The 17,327-nt window shown below is 39.7% G+C and overlaps 1 protein-coding gene across 1 annotated transcript in view; it reads right to left on the minus strand.

Annotated features, from left to right (window-relative positions):
* LOC127575539 (serine/threonine-protein kinase MRCK alpha-like) overlaps positions 1–17,327 on the minus strand; it is a 367,516-nt gene that overhangs the window by 200,940 nt on the left and 149,249 nt on the right. The window contains 1 exon segment of the mRNA XM_052025471.1: positions 1,453–1,536. Coding sequence (XP_051881431.1) covers positions 1,453–1,536 — 84 coding nt within the window.

Consider the following 17,327-nt stretch of genomic DNA (forward strand, 5'->3'; position numbering starts at 1 on the left):
ATTAAACACATTAGATAAGTTAAATAAGAATAGAAAATGCTAGAAATACTCAGCAGGTCAGCACTTCCAGCATTTTCTGTTTTTATTTCAGATTTCCAGCACTTAGTTTTTTTTTGCTTTTGGGCAAGTTAAAGATAGCCGTAGAAATTGGGCCAAAACTTGTTTTTTAAACAACCAACTAAGGTCAAACATAGCTTACAGCCTAACTTAGTCTCAAAACTGAAGGCATTCAGGTTGTTGCATCACAACAGTCTAATAATTCCTCGCACCTTCCAGTGGTTCTACACAAACAGAAGCAGGCCATTCAGCCCCTCATCGCACTGAGCCATTCAATAAAATATGGCCATTTTCCTGCACTAATCCAAGATCCCTTGATTCCCTTAATATCTATCTATCTTTACCCTAAACATACTCAAAATATGCTAGGACTTATTCATGGCTTGTTCCACTAAAACTAAGACATGCTTATTCCAGGGCCATGATGTTAGAAATAAGTGGCTCTTGGGCTAAGAATAGAGGTGTGCATGCTCTTCGTGCTAAAGGATACAATGGTAATTAATATACAATAAAATGGGAAAGCTTAGTTAGTCTAATAACACAAGGGGATTACCAATTACCAACTCATCTAATTAGGGATGATAACACGACTGAAGTCAGCATAACACATGAAAGGCAAAAACACTGAAAACTACTGAGATTCTAGATTTGGATAAGGTGGATTTGAAGACAAGGACTGTATGGGGAAAACTGGCAAGTCAGTTAGAAGGGAAAAATGAAAGAATGTCTGTGGCTGCAAGTCCAAAGAGAATTGAATATGAGAAACAGCTTATAAAAGAAAGAGGTAAAAGCTGTGGACAACTAGGTAGGCAAGGGACAGAACTAAAAGAAAAAGCAAACAAAAACATAAAAAAATTATAACAAATCTTGGTGATTGGGAATGATGTAAGACAATATAATGCAACAATGGAGGAGCTGCAAAAATGGCAGATGTAAAGAAACTAGCGAAGGAACTAAAATTAAATCACATGCTACAAATAAATACACAAATCTTCATGCAAAAAAAGATTAATAGATTATTTCTTAGTTGTGATAAAATAATTAAGGGGGTTATATTCTATCTTTACAAGTTACCTTTGTTAAATAAAAACCATTCAATAATTCTATCACTACATTGGCTGCTACAGACATTGAAGACTTCTGCAGTACCTGTCTGCTTGTTATTATCCCGTCAACATCCTCAACATCAAAGAGGTACAAAATTGACACAGAAATACATCCCCTGTCTTCTGCCACATAACTGAATGGAAGTTGAACTTTAAACTACAGCATCTTCTGCCAGCACCATTCACTCTTATTGTTTTTATACATTTTATTTCAGCTTGGATGAGTATGTTTATAACTGGAGCACAAAAGCCATTGGATTGGATTCCATAACCTTTACTTTGAATGTACCTCTGCTCGTTTCAGCATCTCCCATTTGTTCAGAATCTTCATGGCAAAAACCTTGTCAGCATTTCTTAACTTCACAACGGCAACCTGAAATTAAAAAAACAACCTGGTTATAAATTATAATTGGAAATAGATTACCTAATTCAACTAGTCTGCAAATGTCAATTTTATAGGCTATATTCAGATCAGGTCTAGTTAGCACCAGAATTATATTAGGCCTTTCTAATAAATGTGCAACTCATATCCTTCCATTGGAGGAATGACAGAATCGATTTCATCTTGGTTCTGATCAGCAGTTTTATGAAGAAATATAGGAGAATTTATGTAGCATTTAGGATGGCAGGATACTTCAATAAACTCCATAAGATTATTTTCGAAGTCCATTTATTATTGTGAAGAGAAAGGAGTAGTAAGCTCTGTGGCTCTTCGAGCCTGCTCCGTCATTCATCATGATCATGGCTGATCTTCTACAACAACTGCTTTCCTGCCCTATACATATATCTATAGATTCCTGCAAGATCCAGAAATCTACCAATCTGTATTTTGAATGAGTGCAATGACAGTCTCCATAGTACCCCAGGGTAGAGAACTCATTCCCCTCCCCTCCACATGAAGACATTTCTTCTCATTTCAATCCTAAGTGGTCTACCACTTATTCTGAGACAGTAACCCTGGTTCTTGTCTCTTCAGTCAGGGGAAATATCCTACTTGCATTCAGCGTGTAGGGCCCAGTAAGAAATTTTCAAGTTTTAAGGGGTTCTTACTCTTCTAAAAGTCTAGCAAACACAGCCCAGTCTACTCAATCTCTCTTCGTGTGGCAAATCCACTCTCCCAGGGACCAGCCTAGTGGATCTTTGCTGCACCATCTTTATGGCAAGTATATTGTTTTTCAGCTAAAGAGAAATAACAGTACACAATAGTCCAGATGAAATATCAACAAGGACCAGTGTAAAGACATCTTTACTGCTGCACTCAGATCCTTTCACGATAAAGACCAGCATACCAGTTGCCTTCCTGACTGCGCCAAAACTTTGGCTTCTGTTAAGTCACCTTTGATCATCAGCATTACCCAATCTCTCACCATTTAAAAGGTACTCTGCTCTTCTGTTCTGTGCATCAAAGTGGATAACTTCACATTTTCTCACATTATATTCCACCAGTCACGTTCTTGCCCACTCACTCAGCTTTTCTACATTCTCCTGAAACTCCTTTGCATCCTCCTCACAATTCCACCCAGCTTTGTACCATCAGCAGTCCTGGAAAGATGACATTTGGCCCCCTCAGCCAAATCATTGATAATAGATCATGAATAACTGGGGCCAAAACATCAATCCCTGCGTTACCCCACTGCCAACCTCAGAAAGATCCATTTAATTCCAACATTTATTTTTTGTTTGATCAACATTATCCGTGGGACCTTATGAAAGCCTCCTGAAAGCTCAAATAGATTTTACCTAATCTATTAGTCACATCCTCAAAGAACTCCAACAGATTAGCTAAGCATGATTTTCCTTTCATAAATCCATGCTGGTTCTGCTCAATTCTATTGTTCTTTCCAAGATATTCTCTTATTACTTCATTCAATATAGATTCCAGAATTTTCCATAACACTGGCGTTATGCAAACAGGTCAGTAGTTCCCCCTTTTCTCTCCCTTTTTAAATAGTGGGGTCAGATTTGCTACCCTCTAATCTACAACTCCAAAATCTATAGAATTTTGGAAGAAGATAATCAGAGTGCTCTGTCTATTCAACTACCACCTCTTTTAAAACTCTAGGATGTTCACCATAGGGTCCTTGTCTTCTTCTCTAGCACGATAGACAGAAAGTGCTGGAAACAGAGCAAACATTATCTGAAATGTTAACTCTGTCACCATTTCTCTTTCAACAGATGATGCCTGACTATTGAGTATTCTACCATTTTTTGGTTTTTATTTCAGATTTCCGGCTTCGTTTTTGTTTTGATTTTCAGCAACTTATCTTTTCTTGCTAGATCATTGGTTCTCTGGTAATTATCCCCTTTAAAACTCCTTCTTCTCGTCTTAAGAGGGTATAGGTTTAAGATGAGAGGAAGGAGTTTTAAAGGGAGCTTGAGGAGTAAGTTTTTGTTTTACACAGAGAGTGGTTGATATCTAGAATGCACTGCCAAAGGTGGTGGTACTTTTTTTAGTAGTACTAAAAAACACTACATGTTTTATATTCCTTGCCAGTTTACCTTCATATTCTATTTTACCTTTCTTTGTCAATTTTTGTCCTCCTTTGCTGTTCTAAAGGCAACTGCACATTGACAGAGGGAAGAATACTGACGAATACACTAAGACAAGTTTTTGAAAATACTAAGCAATGTTTTACATCCAATTGCAGGAACAAGTGGACACTCAACTGGATCAAAATAACTGCAATACTACACCCCTCCCCCCCCCAGTATTGTTTCCAATGCCACCTCTGGTTTTTTCACGATCTCCGAAATGGGACCTGAACAAACGATCTTTCGACTAAAAGCAAAACTACGATCAACCAGCCATTGGTATTAATTTATAAAAATGTGGCACAAAGCAAAGCACCTTCCCCATTCACCCGATTAGCCCAGACTACCAAGTTCCCCACTTATCTATAGTCAATTTCATTTCTTCTTCCAAAAATGAATGTTCTAAATTCTTAAAGTTGAATAACATTTTACATATTGTGCTCCATATATCACAGCCAGTTTACCCAGGTTTACTATGGGAGTTATCAACTTTCCAAATACTTCAGCAAAAATGGATTGAACTCTTTGAACAAAATTGTGTTCAAAGTCCAGTGGAGCATTCGCTTCATAACATATTCATTTGCATTGTCATTCTAAAACAAATATAATACCTTAACTACATGTATCATTTAACGTATCTCAATAAAGGAAAATAATTCAATCTGAAATTATTTTACGGGTTGCATTGTAGTGAAAGAAATGATCACCGTGGCAATCAACTTTCAATGGTGCAAGTTCTGTTCCCTTCATAGTCTCAAGACACCTATGAAGTCAAAGCTCCAAGAACTCTTTTCATAGAACTATTAAACTCTGCTTGGTAAATTGATAGAAAATTTATGGTCCAAGAACGCTTTAGTTATTCAGTAAATATTATTGCTCAAAGTGATGTTTGAAAAATAAACTTAATATTAGGATATTAATATTAGGATTTTAAGATCTTGCATTGTCCTATCAGAAAGTGATATCCTCAATCAAATCCTCCTCATCTCTGAAATCACCTCAAGCTTCAACACTTCTCCAATTCTGGCACCTTTTGCTCTTTAATTTTAATGGTTCTACCACATGGGTCATGCTTTCATTTGCTTTGGCCCCAAGCTCTGGAATTCTCTTGCTAAATCTCACCGTTACTCTTTCTTCCTCCTTGAAACCTAACTCACTGACATTGTTGGTCAGAGACACAAGAAATTCTGCAGATGCTGGAATCTGGAGCAATACACAAAAAGTTCTGGAGGAACTCAGCAGGTCAGGCAGCATCCATGGAGGCAAATAAACAGTCGACGTTTCAGGCCGAGACCCTTCATCAGGACTGGAAAGGAAGAGGGCAGAAGCCAGAATAAGAAGGTGGGGGGAGGGAGGGGAGCACACGCAAGCAGGGGATAGGTGAGTTCAGGTGATAGGTGAGTTCAGGTGAAAGGGGGAAGGCAGTGGGTACGGGAGGGGGAGAAGAAAAATAAGCTGAGAGGTGAAAGGTAGAAGAGACAAAGGGCTGGAGGAGGAGGAATCAGGTAGGAGAGGGCAGTGGACCATGGAATAAAGGATGGAGGAGGGGAGGAGAGGGCATGTCATCAAGGTGGAGGAAGGGAGCCACAGGAATAAGGGAAGAAAAAGGAGTTGGGGGGGGGGGGAGGGAAGAAACAGAAGGGGTGGGGTTACCAGAGTTAGAGAAATCAATGTTGAGGCCATCAGGTTGGAGACTCCCAAGGCGGAATATGAGGTGTTGTTCCTCCAACCTGCATCTGGCCTCAACATGGCAGTACAGGAGGCCATGGATAGACATATCATTATGGGAGTGGGATGTGGAATTGAAGTTGGTGTCCACCGGGAGGTCCTGGCTGTTGTGGTGGACGGAGCGAAAGTGCTCGACGAAGCGGTCACCCAATCTGCGTCGGGTCTCACCAATGTAGAGGATGCCGCACCGGATGCAATAAATAACACCCTCGGACTCACAGGTGAAGCACTGCCTCACCTGGAAGGACTGTCTGGGACCCTGAATGGTGGTGAGGGAGGAGGTGTAGGGACAGGTGTAGCACTTGGTGCGGTTGCAGGCATAAGTGCCAGGGGGTCATCTGTTCTACTATTTCATCCAATGGCTCACAAAGAGCAATTTTCTTACGTTGTGAATACTCTTGTTAAACACTTTGAATACTTTTCAATGTCAAAGGTGCTATATATAATAGCAAGTTTTGTTATTAAACAAAGGGGAGAACATTAGAACATTCCAAGTTGAGCATTAGATCCATTAGCAGGTCTTATCTGAACACGGTTTCAATGAGCATGAATCACAATCCAAGAACAACACATTTAGCCCTACACCTAATGGTCTTCGATGAGTGTCCCACTATTTGCTGTATGCGTGGCCTGAGGGAGATCGGTGTTGATCTAGAATTATAGGAACCAATGATGCTATGTTTAAAAAAAATGTTAACTCTACTTGACCAAATTACACTAAGAGTTTTGCACTGTGTTTTCTTTTTGTGTATATATTTTATTATGAATAAAGTTTAGTTTTGAAATAAAAAGGATTATAGGAACCTTATTTTCTTGTAGAAATTCTCACCTGATATGGCTCACTAAGCAATGACTAAGTAATAAATCTTGGACCTAACTGATAGGCAAGTTCAGCACTCCTTTAAGCACTTATCCATCAAGCATTAGTGAAGCCCCTGCACCGTCCTATTCAACTCTCCAATTTCACTTGCTGAGAAATCAGAACAATTATGTGAGTTATAAACAGATTTTCATTAAAAATGGCTCATCTTAAAGTGGATGCATGTTATTTTCATAACTCACTGGACAATATCCCCCAGATGATGGTAAAATGCTAAATGTGAAATGATAAAGATATTTATATTTACAAAGGAGCTGGAGCAAAGAAAATGCTGGCCCTGCAGTTATCGATGCATCACATGACTGAAAAAGGTACAATGACTTTTAGGGAAAGTATTCAACATATGGAACAAACTGAGTTCATAGAATGGAACAAGAAATTTTAAGGGATTTCATAAAGGAAAGAGACAGCCTCCTAGCATCTGAAAGAATTCAAGGTTGTTAACATTTATAAGTGACTAGTTCACCTCCCACACTGATGGGTAAACTTTACCTTTGTACCTTTCCTCAGATTTAAAAAAAATTTACTCAGGAGAATAAACAAGAAGACTCAAGCCAAAATGTGAGATTAAAAGCTAGAATTCAAATGAAATTTATTGAAGATTGGCTCAACTTCCTAAAATGACACAGCCAGAGTACTGAGATTAATCTACGTGACAAATAATAGCTCTTCAAAATATTGTGTGTAAAATGTAAGAGTCCTTCAAGAAAAATAATGTACTTGAAAACTGGTCAGCAAACTGAGTAGAATAAAATATAAATCTTCAATAAAAGAAAGTCAGCACCATCAAAAATGACTAATAATTAAACAGATGGATTTTCAAAATTACTTAGTAATACAATTAAAGCACAAGGTAGTATTAACAATCTCATTTTTTAAAAAGCACAGATGTAAAATATGACAAAGGAATAGATCAAATAATTCACTAATTTCCCAAAGTCATTGAGCAGCACAAACAACACACTGAGCAAGTTCAGTATTTTTTCCTTAAAAAGGCAAATGTTGGTGTGGTTTAACATCAGGCGTAAATCATATTGATCAGAAGAAATACTAAAAAGGGTTTGAACCTCATCTCAAAGTTGCCAAAGAACAATTCCAGAGTCAACAATCATAGAAGTCAAAAAAAGTGGATCAATAAGTACTAAATTGAAAGATAACTTAATTTCTGGACAAGTCTTAAGTGAAGCTTCATGATGGAGCGAAGCTGTCTGCTAGCACTCAACTCTGCAGCTTTTGGCATCCTGCAATAGGCAATGGATCAAACCATACACCTGTATTAATCAGCCTGAAAGAATAACAGACTCAAGGCAAAAGATAACTATAGGCAGACAAGGGGTCAGCTAAATCCTGCCCATTTGATGAATGACGAATTAAACACTGTCCACTTGGGTCAGTAATTGCAACAGGTGTCATATCAATTTGGACAAATCAAGTTTGTGAAGGAAATATCTTCCAATGAGAGAGGGAGAGAGAGATGGGGTGGGGGGGGGAATGATCTTGCAGGAGTTTAAGTTTATAATTTACAAGAAGATAGATATATTTCAAGCAGAATATTATTTATCAAACAGCTGTAAAAGATTAAGAATGACATGCAATTACTTGAAATATTCTAGATCCAGGACATAGCCGTGCAACAAAATATAAACGCATCATCAGAAAGCATATGTTAAATTTATTCACTTAAAATATTTCTAACATTTTTCTCGTGTGAAAAAAGCTCCAATCCATTAAAGGCTATGAATTTTGTTACTAAATCAGTGCTCTATTTCCCAGAGAAATTTAAATGGCAGTAGTCTGGCACATTCTTTGGTATTTACACAATTGCCAACTTTGGTGGGAAAATAAATGTGCTCACTGATCAGTAATGCACTAACATCCCCATTAGATTGGACAGATGAGACTGACTTTCAAGATCGGGAGACCTGGAAACAATGACTAATAAAAAAAATAAATCATCTAACAACACAGTGGAGCTTCACCAAAATCCCACTGCTGGTGGACAAAGGAAGAATGAACTCTTTCACAAATCTCTCTTCTGCACTAATAATTCAAACGGCCCATGTCCAAGCTGACACCAGACTAAGTGAACCTCACTCCAGTCTGTGCCACACATGTCGGCATCAGTCAGTATGGGCTTGTTATCATTCCCTCCTCCAACCCCAAGTCGGAAAAGTAATAACATAGGAATGCCATCACTTCCACATTCCACACCACCACAAGATCTTCGACATAAATATCATTTTTCAAGAATAACTGCTGGGTCATTATGCAGCATTCCCTACCAAAACTTTTGAGAGGACCATTTGAAAAAGTCAAATGCCCACCACAATGTTTTCAGGGGTCCACAAATGGGAGTAAAAATGTACCTGTGCCATTGATGCCCAACTATGTTTCAGTCAGTGCAAGGCAGTGTATCTGCACATTAGATATTAGACATTTAAGGAGCTGGAAAAGAGAGAAAAGGACTTGGCCATGGAGAAAAACAAACAAGAATTTATAATGTATAATATAATAAAAGATATTATAATTTTAATGTTGCTTAACCAGGTACCAGTGTAGGTCACCAAGCACAGGGCAGTGATGAATGGATTTTGATGAAAAGTTTCACAGACAGCAGTATTTTGGATGACCTCAAATTTACACAGTATGAAATGAGCAAGGCAAATGAGGACAACGATGACTTTGGTTTTCATAATATTTGATGGAGAAAATTTCTACCCATACTAGATATTGACAAATTAGAGAAAGTGGAAAAATCAAGAAAGTTGGTGGTAAAGCTCCACCAAAATGACACTAAGTCCTGAAGGGTTCAATTGAGGGCAGGTTGCATTTTCCTTTCGAGTATCAATGGCTGAAGCTGATTAATCAAGATCTTTAAAATGATGAAAATACTGGGAAAACCATAGCCATCCCTTTACCACACCAGCAACATCATTCATTGGACACCAACTCCACTCTTCAGGCAAGTGAACTAAACTTTTTGCAATCTTGGTGTGATATTTCAAAGACAATTCAATTTTGGATTCCATATTCATGCTACCACCAAGACCCACCCATTTCCACTTGCACAATGCCACTAAACACCATCTCTACTTCAGCTCATCTTCTGCCGAGACCATCATCCACACCTTTATTCCTTCATTCTCCTGAGTGGCCTTTCTTGATCTATACTCTAAATTTATCGGCAAAAACTCTGCTGCCCATGTGTTAACATGCATCAAACCCATTCACTGCCGTCTGTGTCTGCTGACCCTACGCTGGCTTCTGGTTAAGCAACACCTCAAATTCAAGAGATTCATTCTTGGTTTTCCCTTCATGGCTCAGTTCTTTTATCTCCAGCCCTATAAACCTCTGATATCAGAGCTCCCCTGATTCCAGCTTCTTCAGCATTCACTTTAAATACTCTATTGCCTGTGGCCATACCTTCAGTTACAGATACCCCAAGCTCTGGGATTCCCTCCCAAAAGCTCCCTGCCTTGCTCAGAACCTCCTACTTTGATCAGCCTTTTTGCTGCATTGTCTGCCAATGGCCTCGGGATATTCCTGCTGCATTAAAGGCATTGTATAAATCGTTCCTTTACAGTGGAAATGGATATAAAGTAGTTGTAGAACAGGTCTGCTGTTTCATTATCAGCTATGTCACACCTGTGCCCCTTTAAAGGGTCCAAATTCCCCCCCTTACCAATTTTATTCTCTTAATATCTTTGTAGAAACTTTAAATGTTAGCTTTGATATGAAAAGAAACTTGCTGGAGATATTTTCCTACTACGCCTCACACACTTTATTGACCTGTGACCTTCAATTTTTTCCTTGCATGCTGCATAGTATGACAGTGCAGTTGCTTTACCTAAGCCATCAGAAAGGCAGAAAAAATAATGCATGGTGCAAAGATACCTAATTTTCTACCAAAAATGAATCAAAAGATAAACTACTGAGATATAGGGAAGAATAACAATCAGCAATGTTGTAAAACTGTAGGTTCGTATCATGAGCAGACTTGTACAGTGCAGTGATTACAGAGCCAGGAAAAATCCTAAAGTAACACCTGAGTTATGTAAATATTTTTATGTTTATTTTGTTTTTCTTATAAGAATGGAGAAAATAATTCATTCAACAATGGCAGTATCACCAAATCAAACTGCTGGCATCATCAATTCTGGCAGATTAATCTTTTAGCATTGCAACCAGGCATTGTACAAGAGAACTGACCCATGAACTTATCTGCAGTTACTCTTCTAAAATTGCGATTGTACTCAAACTGAATGCTGGAAAAGAGGCTAATTGCTAATTAAGCCAGAAAGATTTCTACACTCAAAATATTTGTTAATGAGGAATAGTCTAGTCATCACACAGCTCCAATGCCATATACAAATTTGCCGATGATACCACTGTTGTTGGACGAATCACAGGTAGTGATGAGTCAACTTACCGGAGCAAGGTAGAACATTGAACATTACAGCACAGTTCAGGCCCTTTGGCCCACAATGTTGTGCCGATCTTTTAACCTACTCTAAGGTCAATCTAAACATTCCCTCCATTTTTCTATCATCCATGTGCCTATCTGAGAGTCTCTTAAATGTCCCTAATGTAACTGCCTCTACCAGCACCCCTGGCAGCACATTCCATGCACCTACCACTCTCTGTGTAAAAAAAACTTACCTCTGCTATCCCCCCTGTACCTTCCTCCAATCAGCTTAAAATTATGCCCCCTCATGTTAGCCATTGTCGCCCTGGGAAAAAGTCTCTGGCTATCCGCTCGATTTATGCCTCTCATCATCTTGTACACCTCTATCAGGTCACGTCTCATCCTCCTTCACTCCAAAGAGAAAAGCCCCAGCTCACTCAACCTATCCTCATAAGATATGCTCTCCAATCAGGCAGCATCCTGGTAAATCTCCTCTGCACCCTCTCTAAAGCTTCCACATCCTTCCTATAGTGAGGCAACCAGAACTGAACACAATATTCTAAATGTGGTCTAACTAGGGCTTTATAGGGCTTGCGGCTCTTGAACTCAATCCCCTGACTAATGAAGGCCAACACGGTATACGCCTTCTTAACAACCCTATCAACTCGCGCAGCAACCTTGAGGGATCTATGGACGTGGACCCCAAGGTCCCTCTGTTCCTCCACACTGCTAAGAGTCCTGCCATTAATCCTGTATTTTGCCTTCAAATTCGACCTTCCAAAGTGAATCACTTCACACTTTTCTGGGTTAAACTCCATCCGCCACTTCTCAGCCCAGCTTTGCATCCTATCAATGTCCTTCAAATTTGACCTTCCAAAGTGAATCACTTCACACTTTTCTGGGTTAAACTCCATCTGCCACTTCTCAGCCTAGCTTTGCATCCTATCAATGTCCCGTTGTAAACCTCAACAACTTCTACACCATCCACAACACCATCAACCTTCATGTCATCTGCAAACTTACTAACCCACCCTTCCACTTCCTCATCCAAGTCATTCATAAAAATTACAAACAGCAGGGGTCCCAGAGCAGATCCCTGCAGAACACCACTGGTCACCGACCTCCAGGCAGAATGCGCTCCATCTACAACCACCCTCTCTGCCTTCTATGGGCAAGCCAATTCCGAATCCACACAGCCAAGTTTTCCTGAATCCCATGCCTCCCGACCTTCTGAATGGAGACCTGAATGAATGCCTCAGAAACAACCTCTCACTCAATGCCAGTAAAACTAAAGAGCTGATTGTTGGCCAGAGAGGGGAAGCAGGGCGAACATGCACCAGGCTACATTGGGTGAATGGCAGTGGAGAGAGTCAGCTGCTTTAAATTCTTGGGCATTACATATCGGATGACCTGTCCTGGGCCCAGCACATAGTTGCAATCAGAAGGAAGGTGTCGTTACTTTCTTGGAAGGTTAAGGAGGTTCGGCATGTCACCGAACACTCTGACAAACTTCTACAGGTTTACCGTGAAAGTATCCTGATTGGTTGATCGTGGTCTGGTACGGCAATTTGAATGCGCAGGGAGATAAGAAGCTGCAGAGAGTAGTGGACTCAGCCCAGTACATCACAGGCATATCCTTCCCCATCATCAGTAGTGTCTACATAAGGCACTGTCTCAAGAAGGCAACATCCATCATGAAAGATCCCCACCATCCAGGCCCTGCCATCTTCTCGCAGCTACCATTGGGCAGGAGGTACAGAAGCCTGAAGTCCTGCATCATCAGATTCAAGAACAACTACTTCCCTTCAATCTTTCGGTTCTTGAACCAACCCTAATCACTACCTGACTATCACAACACTATGACCACTTTGATCACTTTGCACTACAATGGACGTTTTTTTTGTTCTAATTCTGTTCTCTCTTGTAAAAATTGTGCACAATTTATGTTTGCTTCATGTTTTTCTCATGAATGCTGCTTATCTGATGCTATGTGCCTTTGCCAGTAATTTGAATTGGTTTATAGAACTGAGGACTTTTTTGGAAACTAGGCATATAACATGGTGTTCTCAATGAAGTCCAGTCACAAAGGTCAGCAACCACCCATTGGCTAATATTAGTCAGTGGTTAAGTAATAAAGTTTAAAATTCTTTTCAAATCTCTCCATGGCTTTGTATAACTTTATTGTTCCAGCCCCGTCTTCCTCCAAGATAATGTGAACTTCCAACTCTGGTCTCCTAAACCTCCTCGTCTTAATCTCTCTACCATCACCATCTGTCTCTTCAGTTGCTAAGGCTATAATACAGAATTCCCTCACAAATTCTCTTCACTTACCTTTCTTTCTGCAAGATGTCTTTAAAACCTACCTCTTTCACCAAATTTTTGGTCATCTACTTTTAATAATCTGCTTTTGTGGGTCAATGTCAAAATGTGTTTATTAAGCTTTCTGCGAAGCACCTTGAGGTATTTTGTCACTTCATTCGTGGGGGTAGGGGACTGATGGCAATGCTCTGTGGACCAAAGGGCCCCCTCCCGAGTCATAAAGAAATATGAGAAGTATGAGAGAATAAATAAGCATAGGAATTCTGAGTCTACTTTTTTTTCTTAGAAATGGGTCTAAGGAAAACTGGAATGCAACTCTTGGCAGAGAACAGAAACAGAATTAACCTCTGTCATTGACCATGGGTGGTGAGAGTTAAGCCAGCTATCTGTGTAGAATGAGGAACAATTAAACACCTCTACAGAAATCAACTCACTAACACTAGACTACCAGAACAAGTAAATTACATTTGCAACAGATCAGCAGTAAAACTCTGTTTCAAAGTACATACAAAAAAAGACATCATTCTATAAATTAATAATCCGATGATGTTAACATTCTCAAGTCCAAAATTAATCTCACCAATTTTGATCAATATCGATTATCTTGGTGGTGGTCTCTAATCAGTTATCAGGGAGAGAATTAGTAGTCACTTGGACAAGTGTGAAGTGATTACAGAAAGCAAATATGGATTTATAAAAGACAAATTGTGTCTAACAATATTTTATTTTGATGAAGTGAAAGGGTGGATCAAAGAGGGAAATATAGTTGATGTTGTATATTCAGACTTCTAGAAGACATCTAATAAGGTGCCTATGACTCATCAACACTAAAAGCCATAGACAGAAAATTGGCTAAGCAACAGAAAAATAGATAATAGCAATGAAAGGATATTTATCAAACTGGAGGGAAGTGAACAGTGAAGATCTCTGGGGTTGACACCAGGACCAATGATATTCTCTATACATATTAATGACTTGGATGCATTGGGCACAAGTTCAAAATCTGAAGATGACACAAAACTTGGCAGCCTTGTGAACTGTGAGTAGGATAATAATAGACTTCACGGAGATGTAGACAAGTGGGTGGAATGGGCAGATTGCAAGATAAAATTTAAAGCTGAGAAATGTAAAGTGTAACATTTTGGTAGTTTTTCCACACAGAAGGTGGCGAGTATAAGGAATGAGCTGCCAGAGGAAGTGGCTGAGGCGGGTACAATAATATCATTTAAGAAGCACTTCAATAGGTACATGGAGGGGAGGGGCCTGGAGGAATATGGACCGAACGCAGGAAATTGGGACTAGCTGGGTGGACATCGTGGTCAACATGGACTGGTTGGGCCGAAGGGCCTGTATCCGTGCTGTGTTGCTTGATGATTCTATGACTCTAGTAAGACTGAGAAGAGGCAATTTAAGCTACAGGTACAATTCTAAATGGGGTACAAGAACTGAGGGTTCTCAAGTATATGTGCATAGTTTGTTGACAGCAACAAGACAGGTTGAGAAAGTAGTTAAAAAGACCTTTACGTACAGCCAGTACTAACTTAATGGGATGAATGGCCTCTGTCCACGCTGCAGCCATTGTGACTTCAATGGTTAGTTTATAATCAGGAAGGTATCAACAACTTAACTCGCTATTTTTTGCCAAACACTCCTTAACATCAATTACCTCTCCATTTAATGAGTGGTACTAATTATGATCCTAAGGTTAGTACATTATTTTATTGTCTGACAATTTCTTTGATAATTAGCACAAAGCCCGTGCAAATCCTAATGGGAGACTGACAGCCAAAGTGCTAACATAATCCAAAATGGCATGTGAAATTTAGACAAATCCCAAATGATTCCCTGGGATTTAGAATGAAGCATTTATCTCATGTCCTAGATAAATTTTCTCCAGTTTTTTTTCCAGTGGTATCACTGTATCATCTAAGTTGTTTAATTGGTCATACATAGGTTTAAATTGGGTGCAGCTAAAAAAAAATCTGGATATCTGGAAATGGTTACAATATAACAGCGAGGAGGTGGGCAGAATTCCAGATGGTCTATATAGAATGTAATAAAATCATCAAAAGCCATCTCATCAAGTAGTTCCAAATGGCAATAGAATTGTAAAAGTGAACCTCAAGTGATTTATAATAACAAAAATTCAAAAATGAGATCAGTCTTCTAATCACTTTTAAAGATGTATAATTTATTTAGTTATTTCATCCGGTCTCAATGCCAAAAGTTTGCCTGATGTGGGAGTCACTGATGGTCACTGCCTTTCATGCATGCGGGACTTGAAAGAAGACCATAGAATTATTACCTGCAACACATTTACTGCCAGTTCACCAAATAATTAATAACTGATGGGTAGGAAATCATAGTCTGTTCAGATTTTAACTATTACCATCAACTTCCTGTAATCAGACATTGATTCTAGAAAGCTGTGACAACAAAACACACACTCAACCATACCATTCTAACTTAGTGCGTCCAAGTCATATTCATATAAGATATCTTTATTAGTCACGTGTACATCGAAACACACAGTGAAATGCATCTTTTGCGTAGAGTGTTCTGGGGGCAGCCTGCAAGTGTCGCCACGCTTCCAGCACCAACATAACACGTCCACAACTTCCTAACCCGCACGTCTTTGGAATGTGGGAGAAAACCGGAGCACCCAGAGGAAACCCACGCAGACACAGAGAGAACGTACAAACTCCTTACAGACAGCAGCCAGAATTGAACCCGGGTCGCTGGCACTGTAATAGCGTTATGCTAACTGCTACACTACCGTGCATGTTCTGGAATAGAGTCTCATTACAAGAGGAATAAAGATTTTCCTATCCATGTGTGTGAGTAACCATAATATAGCTGTGAAACTTGTTGGTGATAGGGCTTCTCAGCATTTAGCATGATTAAGGGGCCCATCTTAGCAAATTTTGTACACAACTGATTAATACCTGTCAAATGCTGCTAGCTGGCCTTAAATTAGTAGCTGGATTCTCACTATCAGATAATTCCTGGATCGGGTGTTTTCATTCATTTTATTCTTTAGCACTGAACATGACAGAAACCACACAGTGAAATGTTCAGTTTTTGCGTTAATATTTTAAATTCAAATTGGAAATGATAGTCAGAGTCCCTTGAAACAAAACCTGCTAAATTTAGAAATCTGAAACCCTGTCTATACCTCTCGCTGCCTTGGTGAAGCAGCCAGCATAATCAAAGACCCCACCCACCCAGGTCATATCTGTTTCAATACAGGTAAGTGCAAGGTGATGCATTCTGGAAAGTCAAACCAGTTTAGGACTTATACTGTGAATGGTAGGGTCCTGGAGAGTGTAATGGAACAGAGGGACCTCGGGGTACAAGTGCATAGTTCGTTGAAAGCAGCATCACAGATAGACAGGGTGGTGAAAAGGGTGTTTAGCACGCTGGCCTTCAGCAGTCAGGGCATTGAGTGTAGGAGTTGAGACATTATGTTGCAATTGTATAAGTCATTATACTTGGAGTACTGTGTACAGTTTTAGTCACCGTGTTACAGGAAAGATGTGGTTAAACCAGAAAGAGTGGAGAAAAGATTTACGAGGATGTTACCAGGACTAGAGGGCCTGTGTTATAGGAAGAGGTTGGTCAGGCTAGCTCTCCTTGGAATATAGGAGAATGAGGGGCGACCTTATAGAAGTGTTTAAAATTATGAGAGGCATTGATAAGGTGGATGGTGACAGTCTTTTCCCCAGGGTAGGGGAGTCCAAATCCAGTGGGCATAGGTTTAGGATAAGGGGGGGGAATATTTAAAAGGGACCGGAGGGGCAACTTTTTCACACAGAGGGTGGTGAGGATATGGAACAAGCTGCCAGAGGAAGTGGGTGAGGTAGGTACAAGAGTATCATTTAAGAAACACTTGGATAGGTACATGTAGGGTCAAGTTTAAGAGGAATATGAGCCATATGCAGAAAATTGGGACTAGCTGGCTGGGAGCAGAGGTGGGCATGGTTTGGTTGGGCCGAAGGGCCTATATCCATGCTCTATGACTCTATAAGGAATTGACAAATAAATATTTTCTGACCACAGAAGACACAAAAACCTCCAGAAGTAACTTTGACCATGTGTTTGAGATAGGTGCTGACTGTAGGAAAAACAGTCAACAGACAAAAGCTGAAATTAGTAAGACCTGAAAATTTGTAGCTATTTGATTACATCCTTTTGAGGACGAAAATGAATTAGATTCAATTGCTGCCACTCTGTTGAAACTCCACTGTCAACCAGTGATTTCACTTTGTGCCTCTTCCAAAGTTAAGCCAGGTTCTACTGC

The sequence above is a fragment of the Pristis pectinata genome, chromosome 10 (genome assembly GCF_009764475.1).
Source record: "Pristis pectinata isolate sPriPec2 chromosome 10, sPriPec2.1.pri, whole genome shotgun sequence".
Taxonomy (NCBI): Eukaryota; Metazoa; Chordata; class Chondrichthyes; order Rhinopristiformes; family Pristidae; genus Pristis; species Pristis pectinata.